Source organism: Mustela putorius, unplaced genomic scaffold, assembly GCF_011764305.1.
Source record: "Mustela putorius furo isolate JIRA1106 unplaced genomic scaffold, ASM1176430v1.1 tig00000695_pilon_pilon_pilon, whole genome shotgun sequence".
Taxonomy (NCBI): domain Eukaryota; kingdom Metazoa; phylum Chordata; class Mammalia; order Carnivora; family Mustelidae; genus Mustela; species Mustela putorius.
In genome coordinates, this window is record NW_025421447.1 from 5,882,387 (window position 1) to 5,900,409 (window position 18,023).

Consider the following 18,023-nt stretch of genomic DNA (forward strand, 5'->3'; position numbering starts at 1 on the left):
TTTTACATTCTCACCAGAATTGCAGCAGAGTTCTGCGCTTTCCACCGCGTTGACAAAACGTATCTTTTCCTTTTGTAAGTCATAACCTCAGTGTGTGTGAAGTGGAGTCCCTTTGTAGCTTTGATTTGCATTTTCCTGATGGCAATGACATCGCATCTTTTCCTGTGCTTGTCAGCTGTTTACCTTCGAAGAAGCATCTAGTCAGGTCTTCTACTCATTTTTTAAATCATGACATTTGAAAAAATGCAAAAAAGAAAAAAGTTGGGGGGCACCTGCCTGCGTCAGACTCTTGATCTCAGAGTCATGAGTTCGAGCCCCATGTTGGGTGTAGAGATTACTTATATAAACCATGCCCCCCCAAAAAAATCAAAAACATAAAACTGAGCCAGTTGTCTTGAATTCTATGAGTTCTTTATGTGTTCTGAATAAAGCCCATCATCAGGAATTATTTGCAAAATGTTTCTCCCATTTTGTGGTGCCTTTTAACTTTTGGGACAGTGTCTTCAACACCCAGGGTGTTTTAAATGTTGATGATGTCGTTTATCTTTTTTTTTCCCTTTGTTGTTTGTGTTTTGGGCGTCTAAGAAGCCACTGCCCAATTCAAGTTCAGGAAGAGTTAAGCTTGGGTTTTCTCCCAGTTCTATAGTGCGAGCACTTACGTTCAGATCTTTGATCCATTCGGGGTGCGTTTTTTGTGCGTTTTCGTGTCCACCAACAGTGGACAGGGTATGCATGAAGCCTGAAGAGGTAGGGCCTTGGAAAGCCTCCTCATACCGCCATGCTGGGCCCAAACCTGTGGGGGCAAAAACTCCTTCGTTCAGGGCCTCCCCATGTGTCTCTTCACCTGGCTGTTGAGTTGCGTATCCTTTGAAGTACACCGGTGGTCTAATGGGCACACAGGTCTCCCGAGTACTGTGAGTCTCTCCAGCAAATGACAGAGCCCAAGGAAAGGGCCACGGGAACCTGGGATGGACAGCCAGGTGGACAGAAGCCCAGGTTAGTGACCAGAACTTGTGGCCGGCGTGTGAGGAGCAGGGCAGCCGTGCTGGACTGAGCCCTGGAACATGGTGAATCTGTTATGGCCAAGTAGGCAGGGTCAGGATTGAGTCGAACTTCAGCACATGCAGGTGGCATGGGGAGCCTTCCCCCAACCCCCGTCACACACATGAGGACTGAGTGCAGACCCTCCTCCACAGCAGTCCCTTATAGTCCTATTTCTAGAAGGTTGGTAGTTGTAGGAGTGGTGACAATACTGACCCCATCGCTGCCTCTCCCTCTTGTTCAGTTTGAGCGATGACCTCTCTTTGGGCCACTTGTTCTGGGTCCCACGAAGAATAACCCACAGACCTTGGAAACGCCCACAGGATGAGGAGAGGCTCACTCTGGTCTCCCTGGACTCTGCTAGGGACAACGGAATCCTTCCCTGTCCACATGGACGGAGCCACAAGAGCTCATTCAAGGTTAGTGGGAGGTCAACGAGGAAGTGGCTGCAAGGTCTTTGAGGTGCCTGTGGACCCTCTGATCTCACTACATTGTCCTTCTGTGGGTCCCCTCGCTCCGCAAAAACCTGCAGAGAAGTGTGGGGGAAATGGGGGGAAGTGTGGGACCAGGCATCTGGGGAACCTGAAGGTTGATTTTGCAGTCAGAGGCTCTAACATAGGAGAGAATAGGAAACTCGGTGAGACAGAGGCTGGATGGGAACAGGGCCATGAAGCCCAGAGGGTAACCTGGGGCTTATTATCCTTTTTACTGAATTTCTGAGGGAGGAGTTTAATTATCAGAGGACAATGGAGCCAAGTACATTGATTTGTTCTTGCTGACAACACTACTACGACAAACAGTACCAATGTCCCCAGTTACTAAGTACCGGCTTGGCATGAAACAAACTCCTGAGATTTGGGGTTTTTTTTTTTTTTTTTTTTCCTTCATGTCAGATGGGTAATGTGCCGAGGTCGTAACAAGGTTTAAAGGGTGGCACATGTCACAGAGAAGCGTGAACACCCAATCATCATGCTTATGAACTACAAAAGGATTTTGGGGTTTTTTCTTAAGCCGGGTTTGGAGCCTGATGCAGGGCTCGAACTCACGACCCTGAGATCGAGACCTGAGCTGAAATTGGGAGGTGCACACTTAAGCAACTGAGCCACCCAGGCGCCCCTGAACTCCTGAGTTCTAAACACTGTGGACTTCACCCTTCTGTCCAGATTGCATCCATATTCTAAGTACATTCGGGTGAACCATATTATTGTACCTATGAGGCCAACCAGGCGTCAGCCGTTGCTTCCTTAGTAAGGACCAACCTCCTTCTGAGTTGAGTATGTGAACATCTTAGCTTAATCAGGTCTATTTTTTTTTCAGAGTTTATTTATTTATTTGACAGACAGAGATCACAAGCAGGCAGAGAGGCAGGCAGAGAGAGAGGAGGAAGCAGGCACCCTGCTTAGCAGAGAGCCTGATGTGGGGCTCGATCCCAGGACCCTGAGATCATGACCGAGCCAAAATCAGAGGCTTAATCCACTGAGCCCCCAGGCGCCCCTTAATCAGTTCTATGAGTTAACGTGTAACAAACCTTATGAGTTGAGAGAACGAAAATGCATTCCTCCTTGCCCCAGAGGCCAGAGGTCCCCAACAGGGCCGTCAGTCCCTGGGGAGGTGCTCCCACCTGCCTCCAGTCACCCTGCCCCATCCTCTTCTGTCTCCAATCTCCCTCTGCCTTTCCTCTGCCTTTCTCTAGCGAAGACACTGGCCACTGGATTTCGGGCCCATCCAGGTAATTCAGGAGGCTCCCCCATCTCTAGATCCTTAATTATTCCTGCGAAAGACCGTTTTTTTCCAAGTGAGACACAATGACAGGTTCCAGGAATCAGGATCTGGACATAACTTTGGGGGAATCTCCACTTAACCATCTATACTTGATTTTTAAAATTAATTTACTTACTTGAGATCGAGAGAGAGAGTGCATGGGCGCACACAGGAGCGGGAAGGGAGAGAGAATCTTCAGGCAAACTCCACACCAAGCGCTGGGGCTCGATCCCATGACTGAGATCATGTGAGTTGAAATGGAGCTGCACGCTTCACCGACTGAGCCACCCAGGCACCCCTCTACAGGAGGAGATTTTATTTTTTTTATTTATTTTTTTTAAAGATTTTATTTATTTATTTGACAGACAGAGATCGTAAGTAGGCAGAGAGGCAGGCAGAGAGAGGAGGAAGAGAGAGGAGGAAGCAGGCTCCCTGCTGAGCAGAGTGCCCGATGGGGGGCTCGATCCCAGGACCCTGGGATCATGACCCGAGCCGAAGGCAGCGGCTTAACCACTGAGCCACCCAGGTGCCCCTGCAGGAGGAGATTTTAAATAAGCCACAAACATGGGCAGCCCGGCTGGCTCAGTCGGTGGAACATGCGACTCTTGGTCTTGGGGTCGTGAGTTCAAACCCCACCTTGGGCCCTGAGGTTACTTAAAATAATAGAAAATCAAAAACCAAAGCCTTTAAAATATATGTATTTCATGTACAGGATTGGAAAAAGGAGTCTTTCATAATAAACACATTCCAGGTAAACACAGGCACCTTAAATCTATGAATATTTGATCGCAAACATTAATGTCCTGAGTTACTCTCCGGCATAAAGGAGAAGTCTGCATCCCGTTCTTTAGGAAGACACGGAGGGCAAAGTCTAAGAGCAGGCACTGCTATTCACTGCTAAAACCTCCCTACTGTGGAGACTAAGTACTTGATGCTTAGGAGTATGAATAAATAAGTTAAAAACACTAGGTACAGGGGCAGATTCCAAAACTCACTGAAGTATGAACAAAATGAATAAATGCCCAGTGGTCAGCTCACATCGGCTTTGCCCGTGGCTCTGATCCAGGCTTCCCCTTCTACCCTGGTGACACCTGCCTCTTCTCCGTCCACGGTCATCCCCCGCTGGGCTCCCAGATGCCACATTGTTCCAACATCACAGAGAGACTCCAGCTCAGGGAAGGAATTGAAGTTCTGTGCTCTTTACTGAAGATCACGGCTGTGTTCAACTTCCTTCTCTCCCTCAGCGGACGTCCCCGCAGAAGCCCCGCTCACGGCCAAGGGCAGGCAGGCTGTGATGTGTCGCGGGGCAGTGGCTGGTCTGTAACGAAGGCTCCCACCTTACCTTTTTCTCATGTGATCCTATGCAGAGAGTCAGTTGAAAGGACCAAGATCACAAAGGACGGGTGACCAAGGAACAGCTTCACACGCGTTTCTGACCAGCCAGGGAGAGCCATGCCTCTCCAGTCAAGGGGCCCAGCTAGTTGCTACTGGACCAGGGCTTCCACCCCGCCGGTGAGAGGTCTTCAGGAAACAGATGCTCTGGAGATTAGTCCCCGACGGGGAGAGCGACCTCAGCAGAGCGGACCAAGGCAGAGGGAGGTGCGGGGCACAACAGAGAGCAAACAAAGGAAGTCCCGTAGCATGGATGGCGCACAAGAGTGTCAGGACAGAAATCCCTGCTGTTCTGCTTTCCGATGAGCTCCTGCGCCTCCTGAGAAATTAAGATATTTTCATTCTTTTGCTTTCCCTTTCCACAGTGTCCCTGATGGTCTGGAGTTTTCTGGAGTTCTGGACCAGAAATGCCAAGCTCTCCCTAAAGTCACTAGTCCCCTGATCTCTGCCGGCATTGTCCAGCTCATCAAAGAAAGCCAATGTCTGTTTAAGTTTGGCCTCAACGATTTTTTGTTCCTCTAATTCTGCAAGGAGGGCCTGCTTAGCGCCGACTTCAGACTTATACCTCTCTTGCAGCTGTTCGATTTCTTCCTGGAGAAGCTGGAATTCTTCCTCGGTACAAGGATGCATCTCCTGAGGCTTATCTTCCGGAAGCAGGACATGCGGGGGGATGCGCAGGATCAGCTGCAAACACAGCTGCTCCATTCTGCCAAAAAGATTATCGAACCGACTTTTCATGAAGCCAAGAAACTTCTCAGTGCATTTGCGAATATGGACGGGGCTGATCTCACAGCCCGGCACGTCCGCCAGCTTCGTCAGGATAACCTGCTCGACGGCCTGCATCACCTCGAACAGGTAGTCCTGAAACGCGATGTAGATTCTGAGCATGCAGGTCTGCGGCGTGAAGCCGAAGAACTGGGCCTCGTAGGCCATCGGGTCCACGGACTTCTTCGCTCCCTCCATGGGCCTGACTATGAACAATCTGCGAACGCAAAAAGAAAAAAACAAACCCTTTTGGGTGAGAGATCATTTGATGAGAGCGACAAAGCCCACTGAGGAGAGCCAGGAAGCCAGCAACACAACCCAAGGAGCGAGCGTGTCCCGAAGCCCGCCACTGCCTGCCGCCCTCCCTGTCCCCAACACGACCCGAGCCGTGCTCTGAGGTTCTCTCCCTCACTTCTCATTAATGCCGGCTCTGGGCCAGGGCTCCGTCTCCTGAACTCTGCTGTCGTCCTCACAGACTCCCCATCCCAGGTTATCTCCACCAGCACCTCCCCAGCCCCGGACGCCGACCCTGCTCGCCGGCGGGCTTCCGCAGCCACGCCCGGCGGGGACCACGCCCGGCGGGGACCACTTCCGGCGCACTGCGCGCTCCCGTCGGCCCCCGCGGCCCCGCGGCATGCCGGGAGCTCGGGGAAGGCGGCGAGCGGCCCGGCCGGCGGGCGCCCGGCGATGCTGCCGAGCGCAGTCCCTGCCCTCCCCGCTGCTCGGAGGAGGCGATGCGGCCCCGCGGCCCTTACCCAAGCGGGGGCGAGGGCGACGAAACCGACCGCGCACCGCCTTCCCTCGGCCGCCTTTAAGCCACCGCCGGCCGCTGCGGAGAGGCGGCCCCGCCGGCAGCCCGGATGCCGCCCGATTCCGGACTCGGCGAACGGGGTCCCGGGCGGGACGCCGTCGTGCTCCTGATTGGCCGGCGGCGGGGGCCGCCTCGCTCAGACGCGGAGGGGCCGGGCGGGAAGGCCAGCTGTGGCCGGCGCGGATTGGCGCACGGACCCGGGACTTCCACGCCTCTCCCTGACGTAGCCGCTCTGGTGGGCGGGGAGGAGGGGGAGGGCCCCGCGGAGGCGCCGCTCGCGATTGGCCGGCGCGCCGTTCCCCGGGCTGCGGCGGTTGGCGGCCGGCCGGAGCGTGGCGCTGATTGGGCGACAGCGCGCCCTGGCCCCGCCCTCCGCCGGGGCGGTGCGGCGGAAGGGGAAGTGGGGGGGCGGCGGCGGTGGGGAAGATGGCGTACCAGAGCCTGCGGCTGGAGTACCTGCAGATCCCGCCAGTCAGCCGCGCCTACACCACCGCCTGCGTGCTCACCACCGCCGCCGTGGTGAGCCGCGCGCTGCCCTCTCGGCCGCGCCGCGCCGGCCGGGGCCTGGGAGGCTGCGGTTCGGGCCGCGGGGAAGCCCCGAGGGGCAGGTCTCCGGGGCGGGTGGAGGCGTGCGGGGCGCCCGCCGGGGTCCCGGGAGCCGAGGAGGCGGTGTCGCCCGGCAGGGGTGCGGGGCCGGGGCTGCGGGCGGCTTTCGACAGCAGAGGGCCGGACCGGCGCGGGCGCAGCCGTGGGAGCCGCCCACCCGGGAAGCGGGTCTGGAAGGCGGGGCGGGCAGGAGCTGCACTGACCAGCGGGCAGTTCTGCTCGGCGAGGATTCGGCGCGGGGGGCGGAGGGCTCGGGCTGCCGGGAGGGAAGAGCCCCGGAGAGGGGAGCAGGCCTGACGGCGCGGGTTCCGCGGGCTCAGTTCTGCGGGGCTTCGGGTGGGGGCCGGGCGGGGGCACGTGCGAGGCGGCCGCTCCTGCTGCCCCGGGGCCAGGGTCGGCCTCGAGCCCCGCAGCAAGGCGCAGAGCTGAGTCTCGTGTCCCGCGGACGGGGTGCAGAAATGGCAGCACCTGCGCACAGTCCTTTCCCAGCTTGCCCGCCCGAGGAGAAGGCCTTCGGGGGTCTGGCCGGAGTGGCTGGGCTGGAACCTGCCGGGCCCCGCCTTCTGCTGAGGATGGCTTTGCCTGAAGGAGCGCTTCTTCCTTTCCAGCAGCTGGAGCTGATCACACCGTTTCAGCTGTACTTCAACCCCGAGTTGATCTTCAAACACTTTCAGGTATGGGGCTGTCACCTGCGCATTCCGTGTTCCGGTGGTTAAGCTTTTCCTCGTGCTTTCTGCTGGCCGATCCTTCCGTATGGTATCAGCAGGTTCAGCGGGAACATCTGATTGTGGGGGCGGGGTGGTAAAGATGGGATCCTGCGTCCTGGTTGGGCCTCGGAATCACCGAGGAAACGCCGCAAGGAGTCACCCATGGCAGGAATTAAGACTCTGTATTCTGTTTGTAAGATTCCCTGCCTGGTTTTAATTTGATGTATCCGCTTCCCGTATGTGGAGATTAGTGGTTCGGGGTTAATACTGTAGTTTGAGAGGAGACTGACCAGCCCAGGGAGATCCTCAGAGGATGCCCACATGGTCCGCTCACCGGTTCGGTGCTATCACCAGGGTCGGGTCCAGAAACCCAGCTCTCTCAGTGCTTTCAAAATGCTCTGTCTTCCAGGGATCAGCCGATATTAACAAAAGCCCCAAAGACGGGCTCCTGAAACTGCATGCAAGTTTACTGGATCCGAGTAGGAGCTAGTCCTTCCCAGTAGTTAGAATGCTCAAAGAAAGATCTGTTTTCCTCCTCCGGGATGATTAGACAGCCTGTGGTTGGAGTGGGGGAAGGACCAAGAGTCAGTAATTTTCCTCTGCACTTGCTGTTCCCTCTGTCTCAAATGTGTGTCCTTCACTCTACACCCACCCAGCCCCAGCTCTTGTGTGGTTTCCCAAACTGACCCTGCTCTGTGTCCCCAGGGTTTCCGGAAGTACTTCCTTCAGAGCCTCTCCCTTCCTTCTTGTACTTACTGAGCTGCTTCTCTCTTTAAGTTGGGGACTCTCAAATCCTGGAGACAGTTCGTAGGTAGAACTGAACTACGTCCCCTCCGTTGCCAATGCCGAAGGAGTGAATGCTGCACAAGGCCGACCCGGGGAGTCTTGTCACTGCCTCCATCCGTCGCCACTCCCCAGCCTCTGCTGAGCGCTGAAGCTGCATCCGAGCTTTGCTTCCTGTTAACATGCTGGGCTCGATTTTGCCCTGGTTACACTCTTGATGACACCAGATACATTTGGAGCCGGGTGTTGCAGGCTTGGATTCAGTCTCCCTGTACAGGTTCCCCTGGGCAGGCCATTTCCATGCTCTCCAGTTACGCCTGTTTCCTCCTGTGTGACATGGGGTTGGGACCACCAACCCCGTGTTTCACAGGGCTGCTGAGCTCCCACGAGATTATAGATCATGCTGAAACATTTTACAGTGTAAAGTTCTCTCCCGTTGTGAGTAGTTGTTTTTATTGTGGGTGTGGATGGGATGGGTGGGGAAAAGCATATCAGGGTTTCCAACAAGAAAATGAGTGTCATTGTATCTGCCAATTAGACTAATTATTAAAGCATTAGATCTTTACTTATAGGGAGGTAGCTGTTCTACTCAGACTAGAACCTCGGTGTTTGTTCTAGAATCACTCTTCTCTGGCTGTTTCTTACAGACTAACACAGAAGTATTTCCTGGCGGTTTATGTGAGGTCTCTGGAGTTTCTCTCTGGTTCCCAAGGCTGCCCACTAGATTATAACACTGTACACACGAAAACATCGGCTTCTGTTCTGCAAATGAATGTTGTCTCTCCATCCAGCTTTCTCTTTAATTTTCCTGACCATATGGTATAGGTTTTGTTTCGTTTTGTTTTAAAGACAACAACAGTTCGAAGCATTCTCAGCAGATCTCAGGGGCTGAATGATGTCTTTCAGACTTCCAGCTAGAATCTGCACAGAAATCCAGTGTCAGATCGTGTCGCCCCACTTTCTGGTTCAGATCACAGTGTCACTTACTTGTGGCCTTTCAACCATCGCAACCCCAGGAAATGTCTTCTGTCTGAATGTGGAAATGTCTTTTACTTAATCTGTCTTACCTCAATTTTTTTTTTCTTTTAACAGATATGGAGGCTAATCACCAATTTCTTATTTTTCGGTCCAGTGGGATTCAATTTTTTATTTAACATGATTTTTCTGTATCCTTTATTAAGTGGGATCAGCGTAAGACCCGGCAGTCTGCGTAGGGAATACAGTGTAAGTTAAAGCTACTGAGGCTGCTTGTTCCTTTTGTAATGGTGACTTCCGGGTGCTGCCTTCATGGTACAGACTAGCTGGTCGGAAAGTCCTATTTTGAGGGTGTTGTTGGTTCCCGTTTGTTCTAATGGGAGGTGTTCACCCAAAGAGTGATTACACTTCTGCCCGTAAATCCCATACAGATCCCATCAAGGGAGAGAAGTGGATTCGTTGAGGCCTCTTTAGAGCATAGTATCAGCAGGGACCCAGGGACAGTGGTAAGTCCCAGAGTGTCGGTACAGGTCTGGGAGCCCCGCAGTGGCTTCTTGGGGGCTGGAGAACGGGAGATCTCCCTGGATGTTGGTTGTGGGTTCTACCGGCTGGAATGACAGTGTGGAATGTCTGCCCAGCCGGCCACGTCCTGCTTGTTGAAAGAGGGGAAGGAGGTGCTCTGGACAGGTGCTAATTGGGCCCCTGAACGGGGATCCCTCCTGTACCCGACCGCCTGGATTGAGAGGGAGTTACAGCCCAGCGTGCAGGAGACCGGGCCTTGTCAGGGTGTGATGGGACCCCTGCCGGACGGATTCCTATGTGATACACCGTCCTGGTAAGTTTCTAATAATGAGATCTTTTCCTCATGATACGTCTTTATTAACTGAGGTGTAGAAAGGCTGAATCTGCCTGGCCTGCCAAAGCAGATAGTCAGGCAAGGCCTCTTGCCGGGCGCGTCTTACGAGTTAGCTTGTGAAACAGCAAAGTGGCTCTGATCGTGGTGGGGCTGAGCTTGGGGCAGACAACCGAGCTCTGAAAAGGTTCCGTAAGTCCCCGCAAGCACGCGTGCGTGTGTGGCCTCGGGCTTTGCTCCCCAGCCCGGAGCTGTGTGTGCCACAGGTGGAGCTGGTCTTCCTGGTGCCTAAAATGCTGGGCGACAGTGACGTCCCCACGCTACCCCTGCGAGCTACGTGCTCGCAGAAGCGAAGATTTGGCTGCGTACGGCTGACGTGGCGGCCAAGCGCACTGCAGTCGTATGTTAAAGTTGAGCTTTTTCCCACTTCTGTGCTTACCGTTTTCTTAACTTGGAACCTAAGATACCGCTACTGTCGAATGCTAGAAGAAGGCTCATTCCGAGGCCGGACGGCAGACTTTGTATTTATGTTCCTTTTTGGTGGATTCTTAATGACTGTATCCTTCAACAAGTAGAGCAAACGCGGGAAAACACTCGGGAACACTTTCTGTCTTGCTGAAGCCTCCGCCTGCCCTCCACAGTCCGCTGGACGTGCTTAGCATGTCCACAGAGTGGCCCTCCAGACCGTAGCTGCGGGCACGGCGGATTGCACAGGGTCGTCTTTGTGAGCATGTCTGAGCCGCGGGGTGGGCGAGCCAGAGGGCGTTTAGCCCAGGTGGGTGACTGTTAACTGCCCAGGTACAGGATTGTCCGTGCGTTTACTTTTTGTTGTGGGTGGAGGGAGAGAGAAAGAATCCTAAGCAGGCTCCACGCCCAGCGTGCACCCCAGCACTGGGCTCGATCTCATGACCCGGAGATCATAACCAGAGCCAGAACCGAGTCTGACGCTTAATGGATTGAGCCAGCCAGGCACCCCTCGGTGTGTGTACTTTTGAACTAAGTTGGTAAGACATTTATTTGGTCGCTATCAAATGATAAATTATTATCATTTAGATTTGAACAGAGTCCGGTCGGACAAGATGCTTTGGATCTAGCTGGTTTTACTCACCTCTTTAAAGGTGCTAATCGTGAGTGAAATTTAATGTAATGATTGACCAAGGAATTAATATAATTTCCAAATAGTCGAGAACTTCCTGGGAACAGAATCTTCATGGGAAGCAGCTACTGTCCAGGTGTTTTGGCCTCTGCTGATTTTTGCCTGGTTGCTCTGGGTAATCATTTTCAGGGTTTTTTTCCCTCTGAAGACGAACGACTGTGAGACTTCCTCACCTCAGGCCTCTGCTAGATCATACCCCCTCATTGCCTTCCCTCACTGTACACGTGTGACGCAGAGATCTTCCTTAACGCCGTCCGCTAGCTGTTTGGTCTGTTCGTGAGCTTGGTTTTCCTGGGCCAGGCCTTCACGATCATGCTCGTCTACGTGTGGAGCCGGAGGAACCCATACGTCCGCATGAACTTCTTCGGCCTTCTCAACTTCCAGGCCCCCTTTCTGCCCTGGGTGCTCATGGGCTTTTCCTTGCTGCTGGGGAACTCAATCATTGTGGACCTCTTGGGTAAGAGTCTTGCAACTTCCTGTACCACTTTCTGTGTGAGTGTACTTTGCTCCTGGTTTCCATATCCGGCACTCCACACGACTATTTCGGGGTCATGTAGCAGTTGTAGGGTCAAAGACTACAGCGTTCTTTAATTTTGAGTTGTCGTATTGACATTCCTTCCTAAACATGGGGACTTTGTGTTGGCAGGTGCACCGGCCGTCAGATTTTCATCCTCTCCTTGTTCTTTGTTTCTGGGTGACTCTAGGCATTGCGGTCGGACACATATATTTTTTCTTGGAAGACGTATTTCCCAATCAGCCTGGTGGAATCAGAATTCTGAAAACACCATCTATTTTGTGAGTATCCGATGCCGGGTTGCGCGTTCTTGGCAAATGATGTGGGGCAGGCTCCGTGGTCTGTGTTCTTGCAGGGCTCCTGGTGCTCTGGTGCTCGGGTCAGCATTTGCAGATCGAGCCCCAGACTGCGGTGGTGGATTTGGGTTGGGTTGGACCAGATGGTGCCAGACTCATGCACAAGTGAGCTCCACGAGCCTGGGGCGTCCCAAAGGTGAGGTCCCAGGGTGGAGCCTGCTGGGTTCCTGGAGAGCCGCTGTCGGAACTCCCAGGGGCCGGGCAGCAGAACGGGCCACACCGACCCTAAGGCAGATTCTGGTGGTGGGACTCCTGGCCTTCCAGGGAACAGGGGAAGGAGAGCTAAGCCATGAGGCGGCCTGGGAAACCAGGGTCTGTAGGCCGACCTGCTGACTGGCCGTGTGACGTGAAAGTCCATCTCTGTCTTGCCCCTCCCTTCCCTGAGAGGGGAGCTTCAGTCTGTGGGACCTCTTTCTCCAGAGGGTTGTGTCCTTGAGACCTGCTGCATTTAGGAGTAAAATGTGAGTTTTTGCATAAAATGTTGGCTGTCACATAGTTAAGCAAAGCAGAGAGCCCCGTCCTCTAGAGCCCTCCCACTTAGCAGGACGCTGGCGGTCACCGTGGCCCTTTTCACACATGCTCTCCCCTCTCTTCCTGCATGGGGCTAAATTTTTTAAAATGCTCTTTTCAGTGTAGCATGTTGTAATCCTTTTTCCGTGATGAATGTCCTGCGGAGCTGTAGCAGCCACATGGTCCCACGTGGCAGGACACTAGCACCATGGGCCCCACCCCTACTGACGGCGCCGGCGTCCCCAGAATTGGGATTGCGGTGATGGTCGTCAGCAAGTTGCTATGGGGACTGGGTGCTCAGGCTGATGCTTCTCCCGGCCCCGTGGAGCTCCTGTACCCTGCGGCCTTGTCCGACGGCAGAGGATGGTTTATTTTTCCCCAGGGTGATAGCTGGAAGATGCTGTCTCGTTTCTATGGTCTGTTTTTTATGATTTTATTTTATTTTGGAAACTGTTTCAGACTCAAAAAACTACAAATCCTGCAAAGGACTTTTTCTTCCTTAGGTATGTGAAAGTAAACTGTCAGATCCCCTGTGATGCGCCGCACCCCCCTCCCCACCCCGCCCCAATGAGTGTGGATTTTCCATGAAGAAGGACATTCCCCTACGTAGTCACAATCAGGAGAAACCTGAGTCCACAGGCCCAAGCCACTCCTGGCCGTTGTTCCAGGAAATGCTCTTGCCGGGAGAGCCCGGCTCAGGCCCAGTGTTGCGCTGACGTGTCACACCTCTTGGGTCCCTGCCGGGTTGGAAGAGCTCCAGAGTCTTTCCTTGAGAGTCTTTCCTTGACGTCACCACACTGATGCTTCTGTGGCCGCCCGGCCTGTTCTGTAGGACGTCCCACCTCCAGGGCTTGTCTTGGGTCCCTCACGTCTAGCTTCAGGTCACGCGTTTTTGGCAGGAGTATCAGAGAAGTGACCCCGTGTCCTCCCCACGCTGTCCGCGGAGGATTTCCGTGCGCTCATTGGTCACGGTGGCAGCAGCCACTCCGATGACTTGATGAAGGTCGGTCCTGAAGCTGCCTTTGTTTCCCTGGTGATTGTTCCGGGGAAGGCACCCAGACTCACCCAGCCACCCTCTCCTGATCCTAGATCAAGAGTGAGTTGCGGCCCTCATTATCGTTGTTGCTTTGGTGTTCGTGTGGCCCCAGATCTGGACAACAGGAACCCCTTCACACTGGCTTCTGATTACTGTCAACATGGCCCATCACTTTTTTTCTCTTTATTGTCAAGAGATTTATTATTTTCTGGCCAGACAAGATCTCCCAGGTTCATCCTCTGCTCTCCCTGATGTGGTCTTAGAGTCAGCCGTGTCTGCAAGAGCCCTGGTTCCTTTCTCCTGGGGATCCAGGGGACGGAAGCCCCAGCGCCGGTGCTGGATGAGCTCACGGCCCGACCGGGACCAGAGCAAGGGTGGCCTGCCATGCACTGCAGACCTGTGTGTTTTTTAAAAACGTGGGGTTACTGACATGCTCAGCTCTAGGACAACTTCATATGATACATTCTAGGTGGGGTTTTTTTCCTCTATGTTTTTTCTCTAATATTTTATCATAAAAATTTTCAAACTCGCAGAAAAGTGGGAAAAGTTATATGGCAATGAATGCCTTTTACTCACCACACAGGTTCTGTGGTTAATATTTTACTATTCTTGCCTTTTGTATGTCTGTCCATGCCGGTATCCTTTACGCTCTGAGTACCTGTAGTGCGTGTGACGCTGACTGGGGTCTTCGATTTCTCTAGAGCAGAACACGCACCACAGGCGTGTCAGCTGACAGTTTCTGGACATGCACCAACCCGTGGGGCCCAGACTCCTCTCGGGACAGGACCCCAGAAGGTCCCGACCTGCGGCTCCCGTCTGTCCTACGCCATCCCCCAGGGAGCGATGGCCAGACTGGTTGTGTGGCTGCAAGATGAGCCGTGCCTGCCCCTCCCCGCATCAGGAGCGGAGTCCTCCAGGACACGCAGAGGTGCTCCTTGCTGTGCGGCCGCTTCCGGCCAAGGCAGCTGTCTGCCATCCGCCTCTGGGGTTGCATGTGGCAAGGGTCTGTTCCCAAGTCTGGGGTGGTGTCCAGAACCTCCTTGCTCTCACTGACACCTGACCCGGTGGTCATTACTCTCTCTACCTACCTTGTGCCCCGCGTGTGAAACCAGCCTCTCGTCCCGGTCCTGCCGGCCCCCTGCTTAGACACATTTCTCCTCCTACGCTGCCCACACGCCCCGTGGCGGGCTGCCCTCCTCGAGCCTCCTCCAGCTTCGCCACCCTGCACCGGGCCCATGCATGTGTGCCCCCCTGCGGCCCCAGGATGTCCCCCCAGCCCACTCGGGGCCACCGCACCCCCACTTTCTCCCTCGTGCACCCGTGTTCTGTCCCGTATGTGTTAGGGAAGTACAGGAGGCCCTGCTGTTGCACATGCTTTCTTTTCATCATCACAAAAGCGGATGTGTTCATGTTTATTGGCCTTTGGATTTCCTTTCTGAGCTGCCTTTTACACTCTGTGTTTCTGCTGGTGTGTGTTTGCTTGCATTGTTAGTTTGTAAGACTTCAGGGAGCTCATGCTGGGGTACGGATGCGTTCTCTGACGCCACTATGACATGGAAGCTTTCAGATACATTCTGCTTGGACCGGCTGCAGGCAGTGTCCAGTGTCGTTAGAAACAAGAGTTAGAAACAAAATGTCAGGGCACCTGGATTGCTCAATGGGTTAGCCTCTGTCTTCGGCTCAGGTCATGATCCCCAGGTCCTGGGATCAAGCCCCGCATCGGGCTCTCTGCTCAGTGGGGAGCCTGCTTCCTCCTCTCTCTCTGCCTGCCTCTGCCTGCTTGTGATCTCTGTCAAATAAATAAATAAATCTTTAAAAAAAAAAAAAGAAAATGCTAAGAACGGATGTTTTAAGGGTTCTTTAAGGACAACTTGAGTGACCATCCTAACGAGATTGTAAAAGTCTTCTGGACACTGACTGTCCTTTCCTGTGATCTGCGTTAATTTGTCTTGGAATGATCTGTGAGTTGTTTTAACTTCAATTGTGATAAGATCTACATAACATGGACTGTGTCACGTTACGCATCTCAGATGTGCAGAGTCACAGCCTTAGTGCCTGGCATGTTTCTGTGCCTGCTGTCCATCCTTACACCTCTCGATCCTGCAGAAGTGGAACTCTGTCCCCAGGACCTCACTCCGCTCCCTGCCCCCAGCCTCGGCTGGGACGGCGCCACTCTCGGTTCCTCACACACATGAGATCACACGGTATGGGTCCGGGTCTGGCCACGTGTCCTCAGGGCTCATCCATGATGTGGCAGGTGTCAGAGCCTCCTTCCTTTCTAAGGCTGGATACTATCCCGTTGCATGGACGGACCCTTTTCTCAATCCATCCGTCTCCTGGCGGGTACAGAGTGATACCCTGGTTGTGGGGAGACATTCATGGTAAATTTAGTGAAAATGAGGTTATAAAACAAATAGTGTGATCTAACTCCCATAGAATCACACAGAGGAAAGTTCTGGAAGAATGATGCCCACACCCACCATGATTCTCTTTGGAGATTTAAAATACTTCTATGTATTTTCTGTTTTCTCTACAATGAACATGTATTGCTTTTTGTCGTAAGAAAAATAAAAAGAAAAGTAACGTTCTGGAGGTAAAGAGTTAACGTGAACATGCCTGTGAATACCTTCCAGTGCGGTGCCTGGGGGCAGGTGTAGCGTGTGTCCTTCAGACGAAACCCCGGGGTCCTTCCCAAGGTGACTCGGCGCCAAGTGTCTCTATCGCTGTCTTTCAGGAAGGCCGTTTTCGATACGCCGGAGGACGACCCAGATTACAACCCGCTGCCCGAGGAGCGGCCGGGAGGCTTTGCCTGGGGCGAGGGCCAGCGCCTCGGCGGTTAAAGTGGCAGGTGCCAGCCACCAGCCCCAGCTGGCAAGGACTCGATAACCCGCCTGTTGGGATTCTTCTATGCTTCGTGTTGTGAAAGTGTGGACGCTTTGGGCGGCCTGGCAGGTTCTGACTCCAGAAGCACTTTACGGAATGGTACACTAACGGATCCAGAATGCGCTCGGCTCGGCTGGCCGGCGGCCCCTCGCCGCTCCGGCCCTGGAAGTGTGATCTCTCGGGGCCAGTGTGCCGGAGAAACAAATACCCCACCACCTCTGGCCCCAAGCCCCCGAGTGCTTGAGTCCTGGGGTGTCAGGCAGAGCTCCTCCTCCTCCTCTTCTTTGCTAGACGAGGCCGTGGGGTAAAAGGGAAGTTTCAGAGAGGACACAATAAAACTGAGTTGCATCTCTCACTGAACGCAAGCTTCGGTGTGTGATCTTTTAAGGGACGACGCGGGTTCTGGCCCTGCCGTGCAGGCCTGGGCTTGCAGCAGCTCCGGGCCCGCCCGTCCCTGGCCTGCGCAGCTTTCGGCAGGATGGCGTTCCAGGATGGAAGGACGCGGCCGGTGCGCCGTGGCTGTCCACACCTGTCACTCACAGAGCAGGAGGAAGCAGGAGGAAGACGGGCCGGTGGTGTCTGCATAGCTTGCTTTCCGTCTGGGTTTTGCAGAACCACAGGTTGTCAGATGAGGCAAAATGGTGGGTAGGGTGGTTCTCGCATCAGCAGGAAGAGCACTGAGGAGGGCCGGCTTGGGGAGCCTGTGACATCCTAGCAACTCCGCTCCGCTTCTGCATTAAGAGCTCTGCAGGAGAAGCCACGTCATGGCCACCCTTTTGGAAGACCACAGAGAGCTCGGTTTTAGGTATGGGGTGTTCACTTGGGGGCCAGATGAGCAGGCCCGTGTTAGGTAGGAGTCTGAGTCCTGGGCTGGTTGCACATGGGTCATTTTGCTTAAGGAAGAGCGCACAAGCTTTTCCGAGCCAATCACCCGGTTTACCTTCCCATCAGGTAGACCTTAGGGTCCTAAGGAAAGGAGAACTGATGTCTGTGACTCCATAAAGACCTGTCCGGAATACTGATTCCCCTGGGCCCGGCAGGTTTGTGCTCACGGGGTCTAGTCACTGAGGGGACCCACAGCCCGAAGTGGACCCCTGTAGGGGAGGGACGGCCACGGGTGGTTCTCGCAAGCGGGGCAGAAGTGTGGACCGTTTCCCCAGCAGTCGCACCGTGGGCAAGTAGGAGCTCCTTTCCAGAGTGAGATCCCCCCCCCCCGAGAGCTGAACATGGTTCAGAGTAAGTGGGGACCTTCAGGGGGTGTAGTGAAGGGGAAAGTAAACATGAACGTCTTCCCACCGCTTGTGCGCGACTGACAGAAACACCGATGTTGGACCTGCCGCTGGTCAGAAACTTGGAACACAGGTGTTGTAAATTTATGCAACGGGGTTGTAGATGAGACGGCTTTTTTTCCTAAGCAATGGCAAAAAAAAAAAGCTTGAAATGCCAACCTGAGAATGTACAATCCTTACAGAATTCTATAATTTTGTCATATCTTGTCTCTGTTCAAGGAAGCTCGAATTTAATTAGAAGGGTTTGTTGTTTTGTCATTTTTTTAAATTTTTATTAAGTTCAGTTAGCTAGCACATAGTACATCCTTAATTTTTGATGTAATAATCAGGAGGGTTTTTTTTTAATTATTTAGGGTCTAGAAATAAGTTTCTCTGGTTTTAAGTAGGGGACGTCCGTCCATATGGATGATGAGAAAACAGGAGACCGGTTCAGCATTTGTGACCTAAGAGTGCTCACCGCTGTTACAGAATGAGAATTCCAAGGATCCCCTTCCGTGTCCTGGGCAGTGTGGGCACTGACCACTGATCCCACCCATGGGGCGGGCCCCCTGCCACAATGGAGAGGCCCCTTCCCCACCTCACCTC

The 18,023-nt window shown here is 53.8% G+C and overlaps 2 protein-coding genes and 1 non-coding gene across 8 annotated transcripts; 1 reads left to right on the forward strand and 2 right to left on the reverse strand.

Annotated features, from left to right (window-relative positions):
• Positions 1–1,928: 1,928 nt before the first annotated feature.
• LOC123392971 lies at positions 1,929–2,033 on the reverse strand. Its single transcript, XR_006607693.1, has one exon. It is a non-coding gene; the product is annotated as a small nucleolar RNA U13 (small nucleolar RNA).
• Positions 2,034–3,484: 1,451 nt separating this feature from the next.
• Positions 3,485–5,843, reverse strand: MIS12 (MIS12 kinetochore complex component). 3 transcript variants are annotated; one of them, XM_004760469.3, is made up of 2 exons: positions 5,715–5,843; positions 3,485–5,176 (listed from the first exon to the last, which is right to left on the reverse strand). In XM_004760469.3, exon 2 carries the CDS (start codon positions 5,155–5,157, stop codon positions 4,522–4,524), a length of 636 nt encoding a protein of 211 aa, XP_004760526.1. In that variant the 5' UTR covers positions 5,158–5,176; positions 5,715–5,843; the 3' UTR covers positions 3,485–4,521. The 3 variants fall into 3 exon arrangements, with proteins under 3 accessions (XP_004760526.1, XP_004760525.1, XP_004760527.1); XM_004760468.3 differs by lacking the exon at positions 5,715–5,843 and adding an exon at positions 5,372–5,610; XM_004760470.3 differs by lacking the exon at positions 5,715–5,843 and adding an exon at positions 5,488–5,548.
• DERL2 (derlin 2) lies at positions 5,820–16,509 on the forward strand. 4 transcript variants are annotated; one of them, XM_004760467.3, is made up of 7 exons: positions 5,820–6,005; positions 6,985–7,050; positions 8,959–9,032; positions 10,158–10,251; positions 11,112–11,307; positions 11,555–11,645; positions 16,001–16,509. In XM_004760467.3, the coding sequence occupies exons 1-7, from the start codon at positions 5,820–5,822 to the stop codon at positions 16,104–16,106; spliced, it is 813 nt and encodes a 270-aa protein (XP_004760524.2). In that variant the 3' UTR covers positions 16,107–16,509. The 4 variants fall into 4 exon arrangements, with proteins under 4 accessions (XP_004760524.2, XP_044939117.1, XP_044939119.1 ...); XM_045083182.1 differs by having other exon boundaries at positions 6,988–7,050; XM_045083184.1 differs by lacking the exon at positions 5,820–6,005 and adding an exon at positions 6,033–6,289 and having other exon boundaries at positions 6,988–7,050.
• Positions 16,510–18,023: the final 1,514 nt, after the last annotated feature.

Excerpts from the sequence above, each read along its gene's own strand:
- DERL2 (XM_004760467.3), top strand. The coding sequence starts at position 5,820 with ATGCCGCCCGATTCCGGACTCGGCGAACGGGGTCCCGGGCGGGACGCC. Across the intron at positions 7,051-8,958 it reads TGATCTTCAAACACTTTCAG|ATATGGAGGCTAATCACCAA; the intron begins GTATGGGGCTGT and ends TTCTTTTAACAG. Across the intron at positions 11,308-11,554 it reads AATCATTGTGGACCTCTTGG|GCATTGCGGTCGGACACATA; the intron begins GTAAGAGTCTTG and ends GGGTGACTCTAG.
- MIS12 (XM_004760468.3), bottom strand. The coding sequence starts at position 5,595 with ATGCCGCGGGGCCGCGGGGGCCGACGGGAGCGCGCAGTGCGCCGGAAG. Across the intron at positions 5,177-5,371 it reads AGAGCCGGCATTAATGAGAA|ATTGTTCATAGTCAGGCCCA; the intron begins GTGAGGGAGAGA and ends TTGCGTTCGCAG.